Source organism: Sebastes umbrosus, chromosome 3, assembly GCF_015220745.1.
Source record: "Sebastes umbrosus isolate fSebUmb1 chromosome 3, fSebUmb1.pri, whole genome shotgun sequence".
NCBI classification, from domain to species: Eukaryota; Metazoa; Chordata; class Actinopteri; order Perciformes; family Sebastidae; genus Sebastes; species Sebastes umbrosus.
Window position 1 is genome coordinate 34,506,162 of NC_051271.1, and position 26,947 is coordinate 34,533,108.

The 26,947-nt window shown below is 41.5% G+C and overlaps 2 protein-coding genes across 3 annotated transcripts in view; one reads left to right on the forward strand and one right to left on the reverse strand.

Moving 5' to 3' along the window:
• Nucleotides 1-6,192, forward strand: part of hpgd (15-hydroxyprostaglandin dehydrogenase) — a 29,248-nt gene extending 23,056 nt beyond the window's left edge. Inside the window, exon 6 of the mRNA XM_037764847.1 lies at nt 6,062-6,192. Coding sequence (XP_037620775.1) covers nt 6,062-6,192 — 131 coding nt within the window. The remainder of the gene's footprint in view (nt 1-6,061) is intronic.
• Nucleotides 233-26,947, reverse strand: wdr17 (WD repeat domain 17). 2 transcript variants are annotated; one of them, XM_037764840.1, is made up of 32 exons: nt 26,586-26,670; nt 22,436-22,564; nt 21,795-21,978; nt 21,465-21,695; nt 20,673-20,783; nt 20,270-20,410; nt 19,826-19,948; nt 18,761-18,948; nt 18,485-18,653; nt 18,015-18,106; nt 16,821-16,903; nt 16,648-16,734; nt 16,140-16,304; nt 15,370-15,485; nt 13,996-14,082; nt 13,241-13,390; nt 13,020-13,150; nt 12,133-12,258; nt 11,461-11,616; nt 10,899-10,963; nt 9,194-9,326; nt 9,005-9,093; nt 7,776-7,875; nt 5,912-6,051; nt 5,262-5,373; nt 4,551-4,692; nt 4,022-4,124; nt 3,774-3,875; nt 2,535-2,633; nt 1,359-1,426; nt 953-1,050; nt 233-846 (listed from the first exon to the last, which is right to left on the reverse strand). In XM_037764840.1, exons 2-32 carry the CDS (start codon nt 22,556-22,558, stop codon nt 727-729), a joined length of 3,834 nt encoding a protein of 1,277 aa, XP_037620768.1. In that variant the 5' UTR covers nt 22,559-22,564; nt 26,586-26,670; the 3' UTR covers nt 233-726. The 2 variants fall into 2 exon arrangements, with proteins under 2 accessions (XP_037620768.1, XP_037620769.1); XM_037764841.1 differs by lacking the exons at nt 233-846; nt 953-1,050; nt 1,359-1,426; nt 2,535-2,633; nt 3,774-3,875 and having other exon boundaries at nt 4,551-4,673; nt 26,586-26,947.

Consider the following 26,947-nt stretch of genomic DNA (forward strand, 5'->3'; position numbering starts at 1 on the left):
GCCCGTAGAAAAAGGGAAGAAATCTGAGGAAGAGCAACAGAGAAGGGATCCCTCTTCCAGGATGTAATGCAGTCTACTGCAGTTCAGCTTCGTATTCTGTTTCACATTTCAGTTTCAGTAGTGCAGTTCAATGCATGTTTCTAAACTGTAGCATTCGTTTTTTTGCTGTTTTAACTATCTGTATGTTATTTTTTGTATCAATATGAGTGCAACACAATAAAGACAAGTCTTGTATAAATATGCAGTGGTTGCTTTATTTCAGTATTTACTTCTTTTCTTTTTTACAACAATAGAAGAAAGTAATTCAGATTTATACCCTGTATATACAGTACATACTCATACTGAACCGTTAGCTGGAGAAAAGAAGGAATCCTTATCAATCAATCAATAATTCAGTCATTCAACAAGAACCTCCCCCCCCTTGACAACTGAAGCACATAACAGCTAACCAATATCAAAATCTACCATTACCATGAATCATCCTCACAGAATCAGAAATGTATTGTTTGTTGACGTTGACATCACCACATTTGTTGGCTCAGTAAATTATAAAATACAGTTGACTAGTTAGCTGAAGCACAAACATGTTATCTTCAGCCCAGTTTTCATTTCTTCTTCCTTTCTTCCAATCTGTAAACCCTTCACTTGGAATGTCCTCTTTGTGCGTGTGTCTGTGCGTGCGTGCATGCGTGCGTGCATGCATGTGTGTGTGTGTGTGTGTGTGTGTTAGAAGGGGTTGATGCGGAGTCCTGTTCCCAGAGGGGAGAAGGGGTTGACTTTTGCCCACATTAGAGCATCATTAAGAGAGATGGCTGATTTACCGTCCTCCAGCAGAAACACTGGACCCTGAGCACAAAAAAAAAAAAGAAAACCATGAGAAAAGTTGTCCAGACATGTTAGAGTAGATACACAAACCAAAGAATAAAAATAATAATAAAATAAAGAAACACACCTGTATCCTGTGTCCTGTGAAACAAGACTGCTGAACATCTGAGTGGCTGGGTAGATTGGAGCCGGTCACATAATCAGCACCACACAGGACTAGACCAGCTGAGAGAGGGAGAGCATTACACAGAGGATGTATTATTGACTATCACCAGGTTTCACAGATTACATATTAATATTAATTATGGAGTCTAGAAACATAATACTTCATTCTGCCTCCTCTGCTCCTTCATTCATTTCTCTCTCTCAGCCACGCTCCATCCAATCAGAGAGCCACTTATAACATACTGTAGCAGCCAATCACTAAGTCTGGGGCTTATGTTGCTGATCCCAGAGTACATGTTGAGCATATGAGAAGTGTTATATTTCCATAAACTCCCTTGATAAAGGATGTTTAGAGCTGTTATATATACCAGAGTGTGTTGGCTGGATTCTCCTCTCGAGGCAGCTGAACTCTTCTCTTTGACACTCTGACGGAGGACTATTGAAATCAGACAGAGATACAGTTGTGAAGTTGTGTTACATGCACATAAACAATGTAGAGGTATTACAGTGATGACAGTCACTGTTAGTGAATTTAAACATATGGTAGTATGGACATACAGTAGATGTAGATCTGGATTCAGTGTGTGAGTGTTTTTGCACCTATTCAGGAGGCTGGCAGCAAAGGCAATGATACCTCATACTTCTCTATATCTGGTTCCATGAATCCCCTGGGTCACCCTCTATAGACCCTTTTAGTGCTGACGTCATGATTACATGACATTATAACACGGCTGTGTTGAATACTCGATTCTGATTGGTCAATCAGATCTGTAAATTCTCTATAACAGACCGTTGCTATGTATAGCAGACCGTTGCTATGGGCGCAGCTCTGATGTCGGACTCTGGAGGACCGTTTTTGTGTTAAAATATTGATTTCTTCTGTGGCAGGTGACACAGACCGGGAGAGGGGAGGGGCAACCATGAGGGAGGGTTTGCCGACATAGGGCTACCTGCAGGAGGAACTTTGTTTGTGCCATTGATTCTTGCCAGTGGAGTGAGGCAGGTGCACACCTGGTGCACACCGCAGGCTTAAGGTGTGGTGTGGTTTAAAATCGTTTGCAGTGAAATCAATCACGTGTGACTTATAAATGTGTGAATTCACTTAGCGTGTAAACGCCTTGATTTGCAGTGTATACCAGTGTGTTATTCAGCCCTGCCCTGTTAGTAAAGCTGGGGTTTAAACAGTGAGTAGGTTACAGTGGGGGATATGAATTGTAAAGTTACATTAATGTAATTAAAACTTCTACTCTTTTAAGTTACTCCCTGATTGTCATTCCTTAGCCAGCACTTGTGGTGGGTGTTACACTTCAGTAAGTAGCCGTGTAATAGGCGGGATAATGTACAGCTAGCGGGTCATGGTTGTGAAAGAATCCCCTTCAGGGCGATGAGAGACAGAGAGTGCAGCATCGCCCTGAAGGGGATTCTTTCACAACAATGACCGGCTCACTGTACATTATCCCTTACTTGTTAGCTGGAGGCAAAACAAAAACATTATCTTTGTTTGTGTGTGTGTGTGTGTGTGTGTGTGTGTGTGTGTAACCTACTTGCTGTTGCTTTGCGTGCAGGCCCGCCAGGCATCCAGCTCCACAGACAGCTGCTCAATCTTCAGAGGAACACACACCTCCCTCCGCTTCAACAGCTGACTAAGAGACAGAAAGAAAGAACACGGTTGGACTGACTAACGGATCGTTCAACCGGATTATTATTAATATTATTGTTATACTTATTATCAAAGTAAAGACATACTGAATGAGCAGCTTTACGTCAGGCATCAAATTATCACCGTATAGCCCGATTTGCCCGATTTACCCGATTTACATCATACAACTTTGCTGAACATGTTGCAGACTCATTACCTATTCTACAAAGCTCAATGATGATCAAAGTAAAAAGAAGATCCTGGAATTATAGCTACTGTAACTGGAGGAGGCATCACATGGTGATTTTACAGGACTCCCTGTTAGAGCTTTATACCAAACCCAACAACAACCCGCAGCACTGTAACCAGAGGTAAAACAGAGGGTTAAAACTAAGAGGAAGCATTTAGGTGCACAGTTAGAGTTCCTAATGTTCCTAATCACTTAAAGGAATACTTCACCCACAAAATGACCATCTGTATATCAACTACTCACCACCGTGTTACCTTGAATGCTTGAAGAAAGCTGTGTTTTTCCTCTCAGGCCTCCACGGTGAACGACGAATCAAAAACAGAGTAAATCCTCGATGAAGTGAAGTAAACGGGGGCCACGTTTAACAACAGCATCCGTTTACAAACTCTCACACAACTCATGCAGTATGATCCAAGTCGTATGCTCACTACTTCCATAACATGTGCACCTTCACTAAAACCTAACTGTTTAAAACCGCTCCACCGCTACCGTCTCGTGCTGTCTCAAAACAGGTGTTGTGATCTAGTTTTGCTGCTGTTAAATGCCGCCTCCATTTACTTTAGTTCATCAAGACTTTTCAAGGGCGGAGTGAATGATGTACTAATGGTCATTTTGGGGTTGAGGTATTCCTTTAATGATATTAAAGTTGTCATGATGACAGCTGGGTACATGTCAGATATATAGTATATAATCACAGTCGTCTGATTGGTCCCCGTGCCTCTAGAAGAGATAAAACATCTCTATAAATCACCGGTAGCCTTCACCACAGACGAATCAGACGTATGTGGATGTTTGAAATCTTTTTAACCAGCACCACACCTTTTTGACACATGCAAAACACCAGACCATGTTAAAAAAAGAAAGATTAACACACACACACAGATGTGTGTCTACCTGGTGTATTCGTAGAGTGCGGGTACGATGCTGGAGTACTGTCTCCTGACGGCCAGCAGACCTCCGATATAACCACACAGGATCAACAGCTCACTGCGGATTCTGCACACATACACACACACACACACACACACACACACATAGACCTGGATGATGATCAAGTCTGACAATGTATGGGAAGTTAACTGCATAATAATTAAAATATCTATTAATACTAATACTACTAATAAAGTAATAGACGTTCTTACTCAGTCAGCTTGGCAGTGATGAGGCAGTCGGTTCTGATGTAACTCATCAGGTCCAGGATTGGCTGAACACCATCCACGGTCCAATCAGGTCCAGACAGCTGTTCTGGTGAGGAGGAATGATGAGTCTGATTAATCAGTGATGTATAAGACACACATTTAGATTACTTTCTTCAGTTGGACACTGTCAGCAATGAACGATATGCGTATATCTTTGTAGGTTTGATACATTTTTTTGTAATTCACTTTATTTTACACCAAATCATTCAATCAAGATTTTTAGGGTCTTCATAGAGATTGTTTTGGAAACTGGTTCATTCGTAGATTACATTTGTAACCACACCAGCATGTGGAACAACCATATATATATATATATATATATACACAGAGAGAGAGAGAGAGAGATACAGTATATATACAGTATACAAAAGTAATATATTAAAGGTCCTTTGAATGGGTTTGTGTCATGATATTGTTACGGTAGATATGTAAACACACACACAGACACACAATGAAGCTGAGCTGCCGATACCTTTAACGTGATCCAGCCCTATCCAGAGGGCGTTCTCAGGTTCAGAGCTCAGCAGGTGGAATTTAACAGCTGAAAACACATCTGTTTCAGACATGGCTGCTTCTGCCAAGGCCTTACATTCCTCTAATGAAGGGAGACCGCACTTGAATGACAAACAACACATAATCGTAGTCACGATAATCATCACAGATATTAATATCATCAACATCAGACATGGAGCCTCCATTCCATTTCATCCAAAAACCTGTCTTAGATTTAACCTAAAGGGGAAGTATCATGCTCATTTCCAGGTTCATTCTTGTATTTTGGGTTTCTCCTAGAACATGTTTTACATGCATTATACTATAAACTATTCACCCTCTGTCTGAAACACTCCGTTTTAGCTCCTGTGTCTTTAAGACCCCCTCCTGAAAAAACCCAGGCTGCTCTGATTGGCTAGAGAGAAAAATATGGTGCACCTTAACAAAGGTAGTTCTCCAGCAGTGGGCAGTATATATTCTAATGAGCCTGCATGTGACATAGGAAGGGGAGCCACATCTGATTGGCTGGTTGAATCACATGTTTCCTGATCTAGACAGCCCACAATAAACTGACTGAGTCGTCTTATTTCACAGTTTGTGGGCTGGTCGGTACTCCAGATACCCAGATGAATGTGAACAAGCACTGAAGAAGTTTTTCATTATATGTCCCCTTTAATGATTGTCTACTCACCCTTTCATGAAATTGGTTGATTTCAGCTGCGCTTCCTGGGTAAAACGCACACAGCTTAGCCAATAAAATGTGGTTGTCAGGAATCATTTGCAGAAGGTCAGCTGAGAGCTCCCTAAATGTAAACACGGTAGACATGGACTACACCTTAGCAGCAGCCACTGTAGTCACCCTATAGTCCTATGAGCACAGATGGAGTCCTCTAACTTTAGCTCCCTGCTCATCTACACACTGAAATTGATAAATGCAATTCAGCATTTTGACTGTGGTATGAAGTTCAAGCTGAAAATAGGTTGGCAGTCACTGGGCTCCACCTGTGCTCAACGAACTAAGGTTTCAATCAGTGCATAACATTCATCATGTGTCATGATGCAAACCTGTAAACAGATGCTTTACACCAAACCAAGTATGGTTATCAGCTAGCTGGATATGGGCAACATGGGGACAACGTGGGGACAACATGGGGACAACATGGGGACATGAAAAGATCAATATCAAATATACTTCAAAGTAGAAAAAAAGCAAATCTAAATACAACATGTCAAAGGATAAATGAGCAATAAGAAACTAAAAATGGAGCAGTGTAGTTTTGAAGGTTTACAGAAGAATAATAGAGGTTACACTAACTGGGCATGCATGGGACGCAGACGTACCATGTAGGTGTCGTCATGTACTTCCTGGCCAAGAGTTCAAGACAATACGCGGTGCTCTGATTTGCTGCCTCTCCTAGGACGATACCCACACATGCAGCCAACTCCAGCTCATTACCTCGGATATGACTCGACATGGCTAACTAAAAGCAGAACACACACACACACACACACACACAGATTTCTTGTTATCATTAATGATCAGTAAAGGAGAGACATACACACGTAGGCAAAATTGTTGGTACCCTTCCGTTAAAGAAAGAAAAACCCACAATGGTCACTGAAATAACTTGAAACTGACAAAAGTAATAATAAATAAAAATGTACTGAAAATTAACTAATGAAAATCAGATATTGTTTTTGAATTGTGGTTCAACAGAATCATTTTAAAAAACAAACTAATGAAACTGGCCTGGAAAAAAATGATGGTACCCTTAACTTAATATTTAGTTGTACAACCTTTCGAGGCAATCACTGCAATCAAGCGATTTCTGTAACTCTCAATGAGACTTCTGCACCTGTCCACAGGTATGTTGGCCCAGCTGTCTCAGGTTTGAAGGGTGCCTTCTCCGAATGCATGTTTCAGCTCCTTCCACAGATGTTCAATAGGATTTAGATCAGGGCTCATAGAAGGCCACTTCAGAATAGTCCAATGTTTTGTTCTTAGCCATTCTTGGGTGTTTTTAGCTGTGTTTTGGGTCATTATCCTGTTTGAGGACCCATGACCTGCAACTGAGATCAAGCTTTCTGACACTGGGCAGCACATTTCGCTCCAGAATGCCTTGATAGTCTTCAGATTTCATTGTACCCTGTACAGATTCAAGACACCCTGTGCCAGATGCAACAAAGCAGCCCCATAACATAACCGAGCCTCCTCCATGTTTCATTAGGTACAGTGTTCTTTTCTTTGTATGCTTAATTTTTGCGTCTGTGAACATAGAGCTGATGGGACTTGCCAAAAAGCTCCAGTTTTGTCTCATCTGTCCAAAGGACATTCTCCCAGAAGCTTTGTGGCTTGTCAATATGCATTTTGGAAAATTCCAGTCTCGCTTTTTTATGATTTGCGTCCTCCTCGGTTGTCTTCCATTAAGTCCACTTTGGCTCAAACAGTGACGGATGGTGCAATCTGACACTGATGTACCTTGACCTTGGAGTTCACCTCTAATCTCTTTGGAAGTTGTTCTGGGCTCTTTGGTTACCATTCGTATTATCCGTCTCTTCAATATGTCATCAATTTTCCTCTTGCGGCCACGTCCAGGGAGGTTGGCTACAGTCCCATGGACCTTAAACTTCTGAATAATATGTGCAGCTGTAGTCACAGGAACATCAAGCTGCTTGGAGATGGTCTTATAGCCTTTACCTTTAACATGCTTGTCTATAATTTTCTTTCTGATCTCCTGAGACAACTCTCTCCTTAGCTTTCTGTGGTCCATGTTCAGTGTGGTACACACCATGGTACCAAACAGCACAGTGACTTCTTTTGACCCTTTAAATAGGCAGACTGACTGATTACAAGTTTGAAGACACCTGTGATGCTAATTACAGGACACACCTTAGTTTAATATGTCCCTATGGTCAAATCATTTTTTTTTTTTTTCCAAGGGTACCATCATTTTTGTCCAGGTCAGTTTCATTAGTTTGTTTTTTAAAATGATTCTGTTGAACCACAATTCAAAAACAATGTCTGATTTTCATTAGTTAATTTTCAGTGAATTTTTATTTATTATTACTTTTGTCAGTTTCAAGTTATTTCAGTGACCATTGTGGGTTTTTCTTTCTTTAACGGAAGGGTACCAACAATTTTGCCTACGTGTGTATGAAACTGCACAATATTCTTGCACAATGCGTATGTAACTGATGTGTGTACCTTGACATTGTCCACAGCGAGGTGGCAGCATGCTGCCAGGACAGAGCATCCGTCCTGGAAGTACCACTCAGCTAGTTCCTTACATACCTTATGGAGGAGACTGGACAGAAAAAGAGCAAATCTAGCACACATACCTCATCTCACAAATATTCTGGGATTCACTTCAGAGAGCAATTAAATCAGGTTACAAGCGTATTCAGTATTCTACAAGTCTCAGAGTGAAGAAGTGTTGCTAGCTATGAACAAGCTACACTATAATTACAGATCAGGATTCATCGTATTTAGCCCAGAATGCATGATTTTAGTAGTTAACCCTGTAAACCTATCGAAAAGAATTCATTTAATTTGCACACTTGCCAACCTTGAGACAAGTTTGAGAGACTTTGTTTCCTGCATTCTGGTGACTTAGCAAAAATAATAAGTAGCGACACTGCAACAGCATTTTAAATCTTAAATACTTTGAATTTTACTTTTAATTCTCAGGAAAGAAAACTGAATAGTTTGCATCTCTGACGTGAACTTGTGTAAATCTCTGTTGTCTATTGTATATTCATTGGAATTCTCATAGTTTATTGATTTTAATTTCAACCTGGCGTCAGTATAGCTAACGCTATCGGCAGATCAGCGCCGATTAAAATACATTTCTAGCCAAACGGAAGACATGACAGTAATGTTACATAACTTGCTAACAGACGATATAATGTTAGACCATTTCACAGTTGTAAACATCCAGATGTGTCCCAGTTTATTTCCTGTTACAGTGTATGTGAATGACATAATCTGACAGGAAGTAAACATGGACCCTAGCTGTTGCCTAGCAACGTGATGCTGTTGGAACAGTCTATAAGTACCTTGTGTTTAGAGTGCATGGAGAGAGTGAAAGAAGAAAACCTGAATGCTTAATCCTACTTAGAACATGGGGTAGCGGTGCACTCTGGTGGTCGAAATAAGTATTACAACAACAAACAGTTACCGGTTGGCTGCCAAACTACTCTGATGTTTTCCTGCTGTAAACTGTAGTAAAGTGTTCCCCCTCTAACGTTAGCCATAGTGCCATTGAGTATCAATACAGTATGTCAGCTAACAGCAGCTTCAGTCCAAATGCATCTGTAACTGTTGGTTAAATGTTAGTTTCAAGTTCAGTTAAAATTACGCACCAAAGGTAGGAACGTTGTCATTGGTGTGTGTGTGTGTGTTTGTGTGTTTGTGTGTTTGTGTGTGTGCTTTACCTCTGGTATTGTTGTCTGTTATCCACATCATTATTTGTGTGGTTAGCTGCAGAGCTTTGAGGTGCACGAATGTTCCCTTCACATGCTCCCTAAAAATATAGAATATTACTATTTATGATTTTCATCATTTCTTATCAATATTTTATTTTCAACCATCCGCATCTATCAGTCTGAAGGAAACTACTATACCTGTGCTATTATTAAGGCTTCCAGCAGTTGTCCTCTGCCACTGAAGAAAGTTACAAGTTTCTTTATGTCTCCTGTTGCGATGCAGTACGGGATAGCATCATCATTATCCTCAGCCATCAGCTGGTCAGCTCTCCTGCGACATGAGCATATTAAAATTACATATAGAAATAACATAAACAATTTGCAACCCATAAAGGTTCAGCATTTATCTTTTAGTTTGCATGTAAATTATAAATATGTTGGTCAAATTAAGGTGGCAGAATAAATAATCCCAGTTCAAATCAAACTGTAAGAATGTAACAATATCAACAATGTCAACTTGTTTGCCTCACAAACACTCCTGGACGGGTCTCTGACTCTGTGTTGTCTTTGTTTTACTTGTAATTAATTATGCATTATTATTTATTATCTGAAATGATTCAAGGACTCTTCCTGATCTGCTGCAGCTTTCTATAAAGCATATTCTGAGTTGCCCTTGCCACATAAGATCTCTGTTACTTTAGATAAACAATTTGGTTCAAAGAGAATTATGACTTTTGGAAAATCTGGTAAAAACCCCAAAACAACAAACATGACTTACATCGACTAAACAGCCAAACAAAAGCTCCACTAAAGTCTACATGAAGCATGCAGGGAGTGGAAACAATACACTGTTATCATGGGACACATTTTGACATAAAAGTACAGGTGTAAATAATAACATTAATCGTAGCTGCATTCTATTTAAGTGTGCCACTTTCAGGGTCCTGGTATTGTACATGCTGGCTCCCTGGCTCTGCTTACTGGGACACCGAATGGAACAGAGCCATTGTTAAGCCAAGTTTATGCTCGCTGTGCGCGAAACAAACATGACATCATCACAGCGAAGGCTCCACAGGTTGAATTTTTGCAAATAACTTCAATTAGGAAGTAAAATAATGAATTAGAAAGACAGCTAATTTGTTTTTGAATGCTTTAAAAGCAGGAGATCTCTATTTTGCCAGCCAGCCGAATCATGTTGTTGACGGGATATTAAACCTTTCAACCTTCATGGGGGCGGCTGTGGCTCAGAGGTAGAGCGGGTCGTCCGCCGATCTTAAGATCGGTTCGATCCCCAGCTCCTCTCGTCCACATGAACTGAATTTGAAATGTGAAAACTGAATGTAGTAGTACAGAGTTGGATTTTCAGTGAGGACCAAATACAGTTTCAGAGCAACTAAATTCAATTTCTTAGTATTACATCCAGTTTCAAGTTCATTGGAATTTAGTTACAGACTAATACATTCAATTTCAAATGATGGGATTCAAATTCAGTTTTGAATGCAATTATTTAATTTGAGCAATTCAAATTCAAATATAAATTATTCAAATCAAAGTTTCTAGTGACACACATTGCTGACCATGTTTCGACTGCCACGTTTGTCAATTATAAAATATTTTTTTGCATTGTGGCTATGAGTCTGCGACTATCTTCCTAAACAACTCAGAAATCAACACGTCTCTGTTCAGTATGAACTGTATGTCGTATTATTGCATTAGATTGCACTGTACTGTCCACCTCTGTTCATCTGCATCAGTATTGTGGCATTACAGACTGATACAGACACTGAGACCGTATTTACCATAACTGACTGAGCAGTTCACCATGAAAACATGTGCACCAGGACATGAAATATTTATGTTGTTTAGTGGAAAGGCTGAAACAACAAACTTCAACATGGTTTACCTCTGCATGAGTTTCTTCCAGTACTTCATGGAGACTCCTGGTGCCACGGATAATGCTTTCTCCCACTGGAAGAAACAAAATAATGCTCACCCTCCATTATGGCAGTATAATCATCATCTTTCTTTTCATTTCTGTCTTTTTCTGACAATAGAAATGGAATCATTATAAATATACTTCAAGTTAAGAGCTGACAGGTTTGTGAGAAGAACCTCTCTACACCTGCTGTAACTCTCCACTGTGTCACCAGTCCTTCATGCCTACGGCTATATGCCATCTCTTTTCAACTTCTTTCCACCTGAAAGCTCTAGGGCTTCCACTAAGACAAGCAAAGCATTTCATGATGGCAGAGCCAAAATGGAGGTACAGATATCAGTAACATCAGTGTTGACAGTGGTAAAACAGGATGGAAGGGCTGAGGTGGAGCCAGCCAGTGACTGAAGAACATGTTGTTAAATAGTCACGAACAGGATCAGTACCAACACAACTAACCAAGTCTCACTAGTGTCTGAGTCACATGCTTTCTGGAGAGACAAATTATTACACACACACACACACTCCATACCTGTCCAAGCTCCACCATTAATTCACAGTATCGTTGAATCTGTCCCAGTCTTAGATGGATGTCTGCTGCTTCTTTCAGCCTCTCCTCTTTACTGGGAGCTCCGATACCTCCTCCAAACTTAGACATCTTGACTATAGTGAGCTCCTGGGCTTCAGACTGAGAGACAGCAGGATGAAGGGAAGAGAAACAAACGTGAAGTTAAATACACTTCTGGAACCCAAATATAATACCAGCAGTCTGAAAAAGAAAATTAAAACTAGAGAGCATCTTGTGATGGGATCACACTGGCCGTGGGGCGTAAAGTGGGAGTGGCAATGACAGCCCTAGAACTAGATGACTGGAAACATTACAAACTGGCATGGTTTGTACACGGCCCAGGACTGGAGGGCATCTACTGAGCATCAGTGGCATCGGAGAGGTGAGGTGCCTGCGCAGAGCCCCAAGGATACTAAAAGACAAAACCCACCCTGTTGACCCTGCTGCTGTCTGGAGAGAGATACAGAAGTATCTGCCGTCGCACCACCAGACTACAGAGCACCTTCTTTCCTCAGGCTGTGACACTCCTCCACTCATCCTCATCCTCCATATATATCATGAATAAATAGCTTTTAAAAGGTTGTGTCGTAGAATGACAATAAACAAACCTGTGACTCAGGGTAGAGAGCGACTCACCGTTTTAAACTTGAGCAGGTGTTTCATGTGCATCACTCCCTTGCTGTAGCTTGCTGGTAGCAGCGAGTCGTCCTGGCCGTTAATGACCGACACCAAGTCCCACAGGTTACTGCTGCCTCCCGGAGGCTGGCACAGGACACAGCACACACAGATACGTTCAGAAACACACACAAACACACATGCAGCATGCACACTCACACAAAGAAAACAAGTAACATACTGTATATAATAACAATAAACTATGTTCAATGCAGTTTACATGTTGACTTTTCTTATACTAGCATTTAAATTTGTATGTAACTGTGATAAATATGCAGGATCTGTGAGACACAAAACGCTATTTAAATGTATGCATCATATGTATCATTCTCAAAATATATATATAAACAGTATATATGCAGTATATTGTATATATAAAGTAAACTGTTTACATACTGTATGCAGGGAGCAATGAAAGAATGAAGCTTTACAAGGCAAACGGACACAACATGAATTGGAGAAAGTCTTTAGAAATTCTTAATATCTGCTCGTGTTTTAGTGTAATGACTTTTAATCCCAACTGAAATAAAAGTTGGACCTCTATGTCCTCGTTCTGTTCTTTTAGTAAAGAGAAGCGTTTCTTTTCTAATCTCTGCATTTCATTTTCATTTTTTTTAAGTAAACATGGAATAAAGGGAGAGAGCCTTTTGTTGACTCACTCTCCGACTGTATTCTAAAGACAAACAGCTCAAATGAGCCTCGTGCAGAATCAACAAAGCTACACTTATGGTTGAAACCTGGCTCTGGGTACCAACACACAGCCCCAGCTGTGTGTTGGTACTGAGAGAGACAACTGTGACATCACAGAACATCACCACTGATAAAACAAGCATTCAGAAGGTAGGTACCGAAAAGCATTCAGAGAACCAGCGGAGCTTCTTGGCCCTGATGTCAGAGCTCAGCTTATCCAACTCCTGCTTGATGTCTCGAGACACTTTGCCACAGAGCAGCGGCGGAGAGCCGGGAACCATAGCTGTGTCTGCAGACACACACACGAGCAACATTATTATTAAATGAGGAGTTAGAGCAGAACACCATCAAACAGACGTGAGCAGAAGTCTGTTCTTACCTGTGTTTCCAATTATCTTTTCCCAAGGCTGGTTGGTGAGGATGTTGAGCAGCAGCGGAGAGATGAGGGGCGTGAGAGACCACAGCCTCACTGTACTGTCTCTGCTACAGCTGGCCATGGTGAACGGACGGTTCTGATGACATGTTAAACCTAAAGACATAACAGAAACAGTGCTGTAGTATGGCTCAGGTTTTAAACTCTATGTTGGCAATCATGTCATAACAAAATTCAGCAAAATAACTGACTGCAATACACCACGTCTTTCTAAAACCAATACGTTGCACACAAGTTGAGTTTAGAGCAGTTTATATTTCATCTGAATGAACTGACTTCCATGTAACTGACCTCATTCATCACATATTGTACCTGACAGCCTTCACATATCTGCAGAATTAAAGGGCCAGTGTGTAGCATTTCTGAGGATCTATCAGCACCACGGTAAGGCCACCGTAGTTCTCCAACACACTGGTGAAACTGCAGTAACGTGAGCCGCAGAGTGCTAAATTGTGGTACCGCCAGCCGCGCGTCTGACTGTTGCTCCTAAAGTAGTGTTATTATGGTTAGGATGGGCTCTGAGCAAAACCAACGGCGTTACAACGGTTACTCACTTGGTGGCTCACGTTACCTCAGTCTTGGAAAGGGAAGAGTGAGCGGGGGGGTACTCAGTTAGTTGCAATCTGCAACCACACCACACAAATCCTACACACTGTCCCTTTAACAGTGTAGCAGGAGGTCTTCCTGCGGTTCTGTCTTACCATAGACATCAGCTCCGTGGTCGTAGACTGTATCTAGACATGTGCCATCTCTTGTGTCCCACACTTTGATTGTATAATCCCAAGAACCTAAAAAAATAATACAACATTTTACAATTTAAATACAACAACAGTCCCATCACTATGAAATACAGAAATACTGTCAGTAAAACACCACTAACTGTGTCCATCTTCACTAATGAGCCATTTTTATTTTGTGTTAAAGATGTTATCAGTAATATACTGCTGGCTCTATACAGTAGACCACCATATATCCAGAGAGCGAAATGGTTGCAGAGACTTAAACAGGCAAAGTTTAAAATCATGGAAGCGGCTTTAGACTTGTATAGTAAATGCAGAGATGATATTTAATTTGTTGGATAGGTAAATGACCTTTGTTGTAGGTAACATTACCCATCTATTTATTGTTATTGTTATTGTGATATAGGAAATGTCAGCTGGCTATAGCATCACATTTACAAACATCAAGACATTCTCTCATTGTTCCTTGTTTAAACAGGAGGAAACACACCAATGACTCATTTTGTATTCAGTACAGATGTGAACTGATGTGGTGAAACAATATAGAAAACATTGTTATGATATGAAGTTAATATGAGCTGTAAGTAACAGGTGGAAAATTTGAATGTTTCACTTGTTAAAAAACACAGAGGGTTGCAGAGGAGACGTGTATTTACTCTGAGCCACATTTTACTGTCTGCACCTTTAACATTACTGCTGGTGTCAGTAGGAGACAACAGTGTCTTTTACATCACTTTAATTCATCAACTCCTTGTTTCCCTCAGGAGGGAGGAGGGAGAGTACTGAACTCATCAATGTCGACTCAACTGAAGTATTTTAGAGCGGTACCCCATCTCCCATATAATCAGTTGATAGTGACACAAAGGTTCTTCACAGCAGACGGAGCTACTCGCCTCTCACTCACCTTTGTAAAGCTCTCTAATGTAAGTCCACAGAGCCAGCTGCTACTCCAAAAATAAACCCACCACCACCAGCGTGTCCTCATAAACATGGAGGTCACTTTCTCTCCACTGTACAAACAATGTAATGCAATGCCAAAATGGCAATGACAGCTGTCATGTCAATAAAGAATTGAAAGATACAAATATATTTTGCTAAAAAATATATATGCGAGTTATATGATTAGACAGTTGGAGAGTTTATATGTTGAACAGAATCAGATTACCTCAGTACTTATGTGGCATATTATTTTAAACATTTGTTGGCTTGTTGGGATTACACTGGATAGACACTCACAAGCAAGAACACGAGTAGCTCAACGATGACAACAACACATTGACCACAAAACAACAGAAGATAACTGGAGAGTCAGATCAGTACTTTTAGTGGCATTACCTGAAATGAGGAGGTAAGGAACCTCTGTGTTCCACATCAGGCCTCTGACAGGAGCTGTATGACCACTCAGCACATTGATGCACGCGTCCTGGGTGTAGTCCCATATACGAACAGTACTGTGCACACACACACGCACACACACTGTTGTGTTAAATGTTATAATGGAATAATGAAATAATGAAATAACTTGGTTAGTCCCTGTAAGAGACAAGTTAATCAACTTAAAAACAAATGATAGCAGCTTCTAGTCATGCGTTTTGCATTTTGGTGGTGGGGTGACACTTTTAAATCAGGGATTGGTATTTACATTATTGTTACACACAATACAAGATCCTCAAAAAAAATCTGGACAAATGAAAAATGTATTTGCAAAAAAATAATAATAAAAGGGACAACTAATTGTAATTAGGCAAATGTTTTGGAGCTGGTAAAAATGTAGAGTTTCTATGTCAGCTGTGCAAAACCTCTCTACAAAAGCCCTTCTTGTATTTGTGAGCAATGGGACTACATCCTCCATGTTTTCTGAACTTATAGTTTCCACTTAGAGTTTTAAAATGACACATAAATGACATGTTTCATATTGGCCAATCAATACATACAAGCTGTTAAGATCGATATGCATTATATTTAATATTCTTATTTGATTCCTTGTTCTTGTTTTTGTGCCTCTGCAGTGAAACAGATTCTCATTAAACGTCCATCTCATTTAATAAAAACATTTTGAATAGTGTTTATGAGGCCTGCATGTAGCTCTCTCTGTCTGCACTCACCCATCATCTGATCCAGAACACAGTATTCCCTCTCTCAGCGGGGACCAGCGGACATGGAATACTTTGGATAAGTGTCCAGTAAAGACCTTCAGAGGCTGATCGGAGCTGGTGGCCAGGTAGTACACGCGCACGTTCTTATCCTCGCAGCCTGTTGCTATCATATCCCTACAGAGAGAGAACGAGGAAAACACATCATTATTAATGTGCTAGAACACCACTATAGACATAGTTGGAACAGGTCTGTCTCTGCCTTTCCTCTCTGTTCTCCTCATCTGCAGCCTTTCTCACAAAGACACATTTTTACCTACAATATTTCACCTGTTTTTTGTTTTATTCTTCTTCACTTGTATTATTTCTTTTTATCTTTTTCATAATCCTGCTTTGTTTATCTAGTCATATCTTGTAATTGTGTTTCAAATATATTGTTGAATCTGTTGAAGAGACGTTTGTCTTTCAGGTCTAGTTGACTACCCCACTGAGAAAGACGGCAGATGGATTGAGGACCTACTTGTTGTTCTGGCTCCAGTCACAGCCAAACACGGCAGCGGGATGTTTGTACTTATGGAGGATTTTACCATCGATGGTCCGGATGATACTGTTGTCAAAACAGTATAAAACATGTCAGACTTTCTATGAAGCACAAATCTTGTGTTTTTGTTGTCAGGGGAGATGAGGACTTACCAGAATCCGTCTCCACTACAGGTAGCAATCCTCTTAGAGTCCTTATGGCTCCATGATATACAGAATATACCGTTCTTACCATGCTAGAGGAAAGACAGAGGTCGTCACTGCACACACCATCATACCATCCATCATTTTTAATCAGTCACATGTTTCGCTGAGGGTAGTTGGCAAGGATAGAAGAATCTTTTATAAGAACAAAGTTTCACTTTTAACTTGTAATGTGTTTTTTTCAGACTGCCGCCATATCCTAACTTATTAAAGAGGCAATCTCAAAGATTCAAATTTAGATTTAGATTTAAATAAAGTTTGTTAAAGGAACAGTGTGTAGCATTTAGGGGGATCTATTGGCAGAAATGGAATATAATATTAATAAGTATGCTTACTTTAGTTTATAATCACCTGAAAATAAGAATCGTTGTGTTTTCGTTAGCTTAGAATGAGCCGTTTATATCTACGTAGGGAGCGGGTCCTCTTCATGGAGCCAGCTGGCATGTTTCTACAGTAGCCCGGAACGGACAAACCAAACACTGGCTCTAGAGAGAGACTTTCATATTTTCACTTTTCTGCGTTGGCCAGCGTAGCTCTCCTACATACTTCCATGTGTAACCTCATCGTAGATACCTACAAACATTTCACACCGCACCTTTAAGTCACTATCTATCACTGAATGAGATATCACGATGGTGATTGAGCCTATGACCCACTGATGAAAGTACTGCAATATTTAGATATTGGCAGTATTATGAACTGGGTGAGAGAAAATGCTGGATTTCAGTCCTGGTTGATTTAGAACGTCTATTGAGTGAAAACAATGGAATGAGAGTAGAGATAGAGTTCAGCACTCTGGAGCTGTTATGTTGATGCATGATGATGAGTTTCAAGGTTTGAGAATTATGTGCATAGTTCCACTTTTTGTGCAATGAAGAAAAACTGTAGCACAGTATTTTTTCCGTGAATGTCGCCACAGACACCCAGTTCATAATACTGCAGATATATAAATATTGCAGTACTTTCATCAGTGGGCCATGGGCTTAGTCGCCATTGTGTTACCTCCTTCAGCAATAGATAGACTTAACAGACCTTTATTTAAATGAAAATCTTCCAGATTACCATTTTAAACTAAGTGATACACGGGGGATTTTCATGCAGTAATGATACACACATTCAGTTTTGCACTAAAGTCAAAGTAACCTCATTAAAGCGAGTGATGATCTTTCCTTTCCTGACGTCCCAGATGAACGCTCCATTACGAGATGTTGCACCTGCAATGCAGTTCAGGTCTCCTTCGAAACACACACAGACAGACAGAAAGGTCACTAACTGTCACATAAACAACAGATGATACACATTATTGACACATGCTGTTGGGATGGGACAAGAAGTCTTTTGTACCACCATATATACTGTATAAGTATATACCTGACCTGCTCGGGGATGTACTTGTCTTTGTGGGCTGGGATGATTAGGTTGTGATTATGCATGTTTGGATCAAGAGGATCATCACCATGGATTCCAAGTCCTTACTCAGTCCTTCATGGTTGTAGACATGTGCTTGTGTGTGTGTGTGTGTGTGTGTGTGTGTGCGTGCGTGCGTGCGTGCGTGCGTGCGTGCGTGCGTGCGTGCGTGCGTGTGTGTGAGTGTTTGTGTGTAGCTAACCCACCTGGAGCCCAGGACAGGGAGTAGACCACTCCTTCGTTGCCAGGGGAGGTGTAAACAGCTGTTAGTGTGTCTGTGTCCCAGATTTTGATGGTTCCATCAAAGCTAGCCGTGGCCAGCAGGTTGGGATCATCTGGCTTAAATTTACAATCGAAGATCGTCTCTACGTGACCCTGGAAACAATATAGAAACAAGTCAAAGACAGAGAGCAGGTTTCTTCATTCAGTTATGTGTAAGCATGTGCAGACTGTTGACTTTTACAAAGGATGTTATAGAATACCAAGTCTCGTAGGAAGTCCCACTTCTTGGCCCCCATGTCATAGAGTCCCACCCCTCCATCCATGAAACAGCACACAGCGTGGCCAGGAGGCAGAGAGAAGGACCGGTTCTGTGACAGGGTTGGGGGTGGTACGGCCTCACTGGTGGAACTGGTGTGCTGACTTTTACTGGGAGAACAGGAACTCTGAGCTGTAGAGACAATATCTGTCATGTTATTCATGAAATGCTGAGAAAGATAATCCTTACAGTTCAGTGTGAACCTGCTGTAGAGTTAATTCATTGTTTCACTAGGTGGTCACAGGTGTAACAAGCCATAAAGGTTTATTCTGGAAAAATATAATCTACCACTAGAGGGGGCTGTTAGGTGCCACTTAGGTGCACCACATTTGGTGAAAGTGTGCTGACGTTAAGAAAAATAAATATTGGAATGGCTTACCACGTGCACTAAGGGAGTGCTCTACATATTCCACTGTCAAGTCTCATCTCAAACAATGTCTTCAGGCAAACCAGAACTGCGATCACTTTTGACATGTTTAACATGTTGCACAATGTATTTTGTCTTTTCCACTCGTGTATCTGTATATTGTCACATGTCATGTTTCTGTTTTTGTTACCTGCCCATGTGACTACACATGTAAATTAGCATTCTTGCTAACTCTGCCATGTTTACATCTTGTGTTTTAGACTGATTAATGTGCTCTGCTCCTCAAATCCAATAAACAAATAAATGAAATGAAATAATCCAATGAAGCCTTATAAGACTATTACTGCTCAGTGTTTGAATGGCTGCTTTATACCCAGACAGCGTATATTTAAGAAATAAATATTAGGGGACTTCAATCTCATCTGTGGTGCTTTGGAGGCCGGCACACACACACAGCAGAAATCTGAAGATGTGAATTAAGTGTAAAACTTGCACTTGTAAGAATGTTATTTGGCACAAGATTATGATACCAACCTGAAAACAGAACCCCATGTAACCTGAACAGTATACTGTGGTATACTGTATGGAGTTTTCAGTTTATACCACATTTGTAAGTTCCAAAAGTTTTATTCTAAATGTTACCTTTCTTGGCGAGAGGGGAGTTGAGAACATGCAAAGCATGAAATCCGGTCTTTTTCAGTTTGAAGCTGTCCAAAGGAGTGGAGCGAGACACATTCCAGACCCTCAGCACTCCAACCTGGGAGTCTGACAGAGAGACAGACGGACAGACAGACAGACAGACAGATTCACATCCATTCAAATATTTCAAGTCTCCTGCATAATGCAAATGTGTTGAATATTCCTATTGGTCTGTAAACCTGCCCTCTCATAATGCATGGGTGGTATTAATATGAACTCCATCTACTATCTTTAATTATCATTGCAGTTTTAATATGCATCCCGACAGACAGATGGCCCAGTGGCAGCCACAGGTCCCACATACCCGCTGGCTGAAAGGCGAGGCTAAACCTGTAGCAGTGAACACATGAAGGCAAGAGGGGAAGCCAGATCACACACAGTGTTTACCTCCGGTGATGAACATGCCCGGTGCAGAGGGGACCCAGGCCAGACACTGAACCGATGCAGCCGCTGAGGGGAAGCAGAAGGACGTGATACAAGCCAAGGCCTCGCTGTCCACCAGCCTGACACCATTATGGAGGTTAGACACTGTGATGGAGACAATGTGTTCAGCATTTTTAGCAACTGTGGTTGCAATCACAGTCACACAGATTTGTGTAATAACCAGTAACTGAATGGTTATTTTATGGTAATAACTTGCAATGACTCAGCAAACACTGACCATACATTCTAGTACTATAAAATAAAATTGACTTTATTGTTCTATTTTGTGTTTTTAGTCTATATAAGTATTTTTCCTCTTTTAAAATTCAATTCAGCTAACAAAGTCCTTGTTCATATTTTGTCCAACCTAGTAAATAATCAGTTGACAAAAGGTCCCATTCCAGAGCACTGACTGGGTCCTCTTCATCTGTCCCTTCTAACGACTCTGGACGCAACACATGCTTTTGGCCTTTACTCCCTAAACAAGAGAGGACAGACACACACAAAAGAATTATTTCTATGTACATCATATGTTATAATTAGGCTTATAGTATATACACCGATCAGCCATAACATTAAGACCACTGACAGGTGAAGTGAGTAACATGGATTATCTCGTTACAATGGCACCTGGCAGTGGGTGGGATATATTAGACAGCAAGTGAACATTTTGAACTTTAAACTTTGTGTTGGAAGCAGAAAAAACGGGCCAGCGTAAGGATGTGAGTGACTTTGACAAGGGACAAATTGTGCTGGCTAGACGACTGGGTCAGAGCATCTCCAGAACTGCAGCTCTTGTGGGATGTTCCCGGTCTGTAGTGGTCAGGACCTACCAAAAGTGGTCCATGGAAGGAAAACCGGTGAACCGGCGACAGGGTCAGACCCAAGGATCGTTGATGCATGTGGGTAGCGAAGGCTAGCCCGTGTTGTCCGATCCAATAGAAGAGCTACTGTAGCTCAGATTGCTGAAAAAGTTGATGCTGGTTCCGATAGAAAGGTGTCAGAACACACAGTGAGGAGCAGTTTGTTGCGTATGGGGACCGGTCAGGCGGTCCATGTTGACCTAATGTTATGGCTGATCGGTGTATACTGTACCTCCAGGCAATGAAATGTCCCATGAAATACACGAATACATGTGTTTTAATCCAAACATCGGTACCTGGCTGAAAAACAGACAAACTTCCGTCCGTGTGCCCAAACACCAGTTTGCCCTTCTTGGTGGGGTGCCATCTGAAGAGGCAGATATCAGACAGGAAGGAGTGGGCTTCCTTATGCACCGTGACCCCGGGGTCAGACCCTCCATATGCCCAGATATACAGCGGACCACGTTGGGAGACAAACGCCACTCCTTCAGAAAAGTTCCAGCACCAACTTACTGACGCAGGGACACCTGGGAAAGAGGAGGAGACGCTGTGATACTTTATGGAGGAGAGGACGCTGCAGTAGTCTTTAAACTTAAATAAAAACCTGCTGTGGATCATCTATCAACCTTTTGTATTGTCCAGTCTTGCTACGGCCTTTTGTTCCGCTACGTTCCATACGATGAGCAGGTTATCGGCAGAGGCTGATGCAAACAGATCAGGGTTGTCAGGACACCAGCTGATGGCTGTTATGGTCTTCTTGTGTTCTGACATGATGGACCTCAACTTAAATTCATTGTACTGCTGGTCCAACTGCAACAGGGACACAGAGAGAATGGCAAGGAATCAAAGAAAGGGACAGCAGCTCTGATTGTGTCCTGTGATGGGTTAAACATAACTTCTGCCGTGAGGTGATCTGATGGAACCTCTCTGCAGTAGTAAACGTTCACTGAAAGGTTGTGGAGGTTCAGTTCTGTCCTGAACTGTAGGCACTTCAAACAAAAGGAACAACTCAGTGTATTGTGTTTAAAATGCTTGAAATAATTCTGTTTAAAGATTTGGAGTATGGTTACGTTTTATGGGCTGTGCAGCACCCAGAATGTATGTTTTTTGGTTTACCACTGCAGCAGGTCATCCACACAGTGACCTCACATTTCCCATGACAAGAGATGAAAGTTTGTGGTATGTGGCTGCTGGCACATAGAGCAATCCTAGATTTTAATCCTTCACCTCCCTCTTGAACACAAACACACAAGTATAAGTAGTTCACCTGGTAGATGTATATAGCCAAAGTAGCGCAGTAGGCGAAGCGGTCTCCACTAGCAGCACACACATCTTTGTTCCAGGGCTGACAGCCTGCTGCCAGCAAGCCCACCTGCTTCACCTTGGCCATTATCACCTAGAGACACACACGCATTATGTTACATGGAAATCATTTTACACAGCTTTTAGTTATATGTTCTGTGTATTTTGATATTCTGTTCAATGTCTATTAAGTGGCTACAACTGATGTAAATGAATGGCAGTAACAATAACTTACTAGAAAGTGTTCAGACTCTCACATCGTGGCTGAAAGACTATCATCTGTGTCTTTACATTGCATTGTATTGTTACTCAGATTTAAACTAACATCCCTCGTGGATTATGGATTGAATTACAGTGAACAGTTCTAGTACCACCAGAGTAGCACTCACAACATACTAACACACTGCGTAGGATCAACTGGCTGAAGAGGATAAAATGATTAAAGAGAACAAGAGGATTGAATTAATCTCTGCTGTGATTGGCTGAGACTGCTGCTTACTGTTACTGTGAGGAACTGACCAGAGACTCCACCAGGTACGGTATGTCTGAATGGTGGGACTGGACTCGCTGTAGAGTCCTAGAATGACCCCTGTAGAAAATTGTATTTTCTATTTTCTATTAGCCATCTTGTGATTTTTTTAAACCAAAACCATCCAAAAGGATCTAGGATCTATCTAAGATAGTCCTTAAAGTGAATCCTTTGTATCTGCAGGGTGTTCCTTCCCCCCGACTACGCCTCGATATCCTGTCCATGGACATTAATCTACCTACAGCCCAAATGCCTTGTCTTGATTTTCTTATTTCTGTTAACTTGATGACGATGTGACAACACCTGTGTTATTGTTAATATAAAATAAATACGATAAAAAGGTATTTTTGTATCGTCCTATTCCTCGGCCTCCTCCTAGTGCTCCTAACAGCATTAGCAAGATTTCACCGAGATGTCCGAAACATTAGTATGAAACCAATAGTACGCAAATTGCATACTATTTCCAGTGAAATATTACAGTATGCAAACACTGGACACTACGACGGCATACATATCCCACAATGCAATGCGGTAGGGACGACAACATTCATAACGGACGTTGACAGACGGCTCTGTGACGTCGATGACACTTCAATTTAACTGTAAGTATAAGATTCCACTTTGCTAGGCGTAATATATATTTTAAATTAATTCAGACTCTCACAAACCGTCCTTTTGGTCACATGAGGTTGGCACGGGTTACCATGGTTACACCACGTCTCCAACCGGCAAGGACGCTCTCAAAAAGTGACGACGTAAATTACCGCTCAGTGCGACCGAATAGAGCCACACTACTGTTTACTCTCATAAAAGTATGTTGAACGATAGGACACCTGTTGGGTACGTAGAGCTTCGTATGTGATTTTGGATGAAGCGAGATTCTTGATTCATATTTGATCGACGCCGCCTAGTTTGACCGTTTGATCGGAGTTCACCAGCAGTGACTGACCGCTCGGCTCTGATTGGTTGTTTTCCTTCGGCGCTGTGAAATCTTGCTAATGCCATCAGGAGCACTAGAAGGAGGCCGAGGAGCCTGATTATCTGTCTCATGCACTACTGTCAGGATATTGTGACAGTTTTATCAAAATAACTTTTAATGATATTTGCTTAAAGTACTTCAGCTTTAATGTGACGGCTGTGGCTCAGATGGTAGAGCAGGTCGTCCACCAATCGGAAGGTCAGTGGTTCAAGGACACATCAACACATGCCGATGTGTCCTTGAGCAGGACGCTTAACCCCAAATTGCTCCCGAAGGCTGAGCCATCGGTGTGTGAATGAGTATTTAGATTAGATCCTGACCTTAGCAGCCTCTGTCATCCGTGTGTGAATGGGTGAATACTGACATGTAGTGTAAAGCGCTTTGAGTGATTGGAAGACTAGAAAAGCGCTACATAAAAGCAAGTCCATTTACCATTTACCATAATGTAAAACAAACATTCTTTTTTTCATCCTCTGTGTCTGAATCAACCTGTATTCACCCTCTGTCTGAACGGCTGGTTGAATCACATGTTTTCTGATGTAGATAGCCCACAGAAAACTGACTGTTGGTGGGTTGGTAGGAACTCCAGATAACCAGATGTACACAAGCACGGAGAAAGAGAGCTTTTCATGACATGACAAGTTAAGCAATATCTTTGCAATAAATTGTGCGATGATTTTAAGCATATCAAATATTTCTACTATGTGTTTTGTTTTGATGATGTTTTGTGTTTATAATATACATAAAGTTGAATTCAATGTGTCAGCACCACGGACAGCCACATTAAAGCTGCTGTTTTAAGAGGTTAAAGTCCACAGAATCACTCTTCACCTCCAAGATCGATTGTTACTGAGATACAGGTTCCTCGGAGGTTGTAGTCTACCTGAAATCCAGATGAATTAAATCGCACCGGTACTCTTGTCATATGGTGGGATTTTCTCCAACACCGACACAAATAGGAGGAGTGGAGAGGAGACGAGGCTGAACTAAAGGTTTTAGATAACAAAGTGAGGTTTGAAGATGATGATGGTCAAAATGCTGTGGTGGAGTTGGTCATGGCATACTGCAGTATAGTGCAGATACACTTGGGGCTGTGGATTAGAGGAGGAAAACAACCAATCAGAGCTGATCTGGAGTCTGCCGTCTCTGAGCAGCTGTCAATCACTCGCAAACTTCGATCAAACGGTCAAACTAGGCAGCGCTGATCAAATATGAATCAATATTCTGTTACTGTAATGCCTATTTCTCTCCTCAGATGTTTTCAGAAACATCTTGTATTGTACTGTTTAGCTGTAAAACTGTTTGTGATCCGGCAGTCATGTTGAGATCAGTTGAGGAAATACCAAGCGCTGCCCACAAGCCGGAGCGCAGCCAATAGGAACGCTCTCTCTCTCTCTGAAATGACCTGTGATTGGTCAAAGTCCCCCTTCGCAGGGCTAGATTTTTTTAAAGCCTGAAAACAGAGCCATGAGGAGGTGCAGAAGTCTAGTTTTCTCTCACAACACTTGAATTACAATATGCTGAAAGGTTATTATGGATTTTTTTGTCCAATGATGACAAAATGATTCTGCCTATTGCAGGTTTAAAGGTCCCATATTATAAAAAAGTGAGATTTTCATGTTTTTTGTTATTATAAAGCAGGCTTAAATCCTACAAATACTGTGAAAGTATCGAAACGCTCAATCCACAGGGAAATACACACAGTCCGTATTCAGAAACTCTGCATTTGAAACAAGCCGTCAGCATTTCTGCCCATTCGTGATGTCACGAATATACAATATTTAGACCCTTGACACAGATTTAAATGTAAACAATCTAAATGTTTTCCAGTTTATATCCTGGTTGCAGTGGATGTGAATGTCATCAGCTGACAGGAAGTAAACATGGACCCAAGCTGTTGCCTAGCAACGCAATTCTGTTGCAATTCCGTCAGAATGCGCTAAAACGGAGCGTTTCAGACAGAGTGTAAATACAGGTATATTCCGTCAGACAGTATGAGGAAAATAAAGTTTTTTTTTAACATTACAGCATGTAAACATGTTCTAGTAGAAACACAAAATACAAGTATGAACCTGAAAATGAGCACGATATGGGACCTTTAAACACAACATCATCAGCCATAGTAGGCTTATTTTCCGGCGAGCTCGGTCTGGGTCATTTTCAGGTGAAACAGGTATCCTACGGTAATGTTATGTTACATTTTTCACGTGCAAATCGCCAAAACCGTTAACACACACATGATAATAATAATAATAATAATAACAGGCTGCAACAGCGTAAAATCAGTGCTCATCTGAGCACCGTTAAATCGCTGCCTGTCTCTCATATATCTGGATATATGGATGTAGATGTAGATGTGATCAACAGGTCTCAGCAGCACTAACTAACCCGGGTGGAAGCTGTCTGTTATTGAGGCGCTTGCGTGTCGCAGATGTGGAGCACGGAGCGGCAGCTCGCGGGTACCCTCCGGTGCGTTCACCGGGATGACACTATACCGGCTCTCTGCCTCCGGTTAACGGCTCCGTGTTACCGCGGCTCCAGCAGCAGCAGCAGGCTGCGGAGCTCGGAGCTCTGAGGTGAGGTCTGAGGTCTGTTTTTTTTGCTTACCGTCAGTTGCCAGCTGGCTCGTGCACGACGGACAGCTCCCCGGTTCTGAAACGCTCCCTGCTCGTTGTCCGGGGGGGGGGGGGGGGGGGGAATCAGGCAGTGATTGGTCGGCGGGAATAATCCATGTGATCAGCTATTGGCTGGTGTGGGCTGTCAGTCAGCACCGCTTCATGATGTCTGATTATATTAGTGGGAGTCATTACCTGGGTCAGAGCTTCATCCAGGTGTCTCATCACTTTCTGCAGTAATAATAACACAGTGTAACACTTGAGATCCATTTAACGTTGGGGGTCAGTTCCTTTACAGGAGTGGCTTCATGTATTACTGCAGAACAACAGCAGGCTATACACCGATCAGCCATA

Coding starts and splice junctions, on each gene's coding strand:
- wdr17 (XM_037764840.1), bottom strand. CDS start 22,558: ATGGCCAAGGTGAAGCAGGTGGGCTTGCTGGCAGCAGGCTGTCAGCCC. Junction 18,107..18,484: donor CTCCCTGTCCTGGGCTCCAG/GTGGGTTAGCTA, acceptor TGTGTTTCGAAG/GAGACCTGAACTGCATTGCA. Junction 5,374..5,911: donor TACATGACGACACCTACATG/GTACGTCTGCGT, acceptor GTTTACATTTAG/GGAGCTCTCAGCTGACCTTC.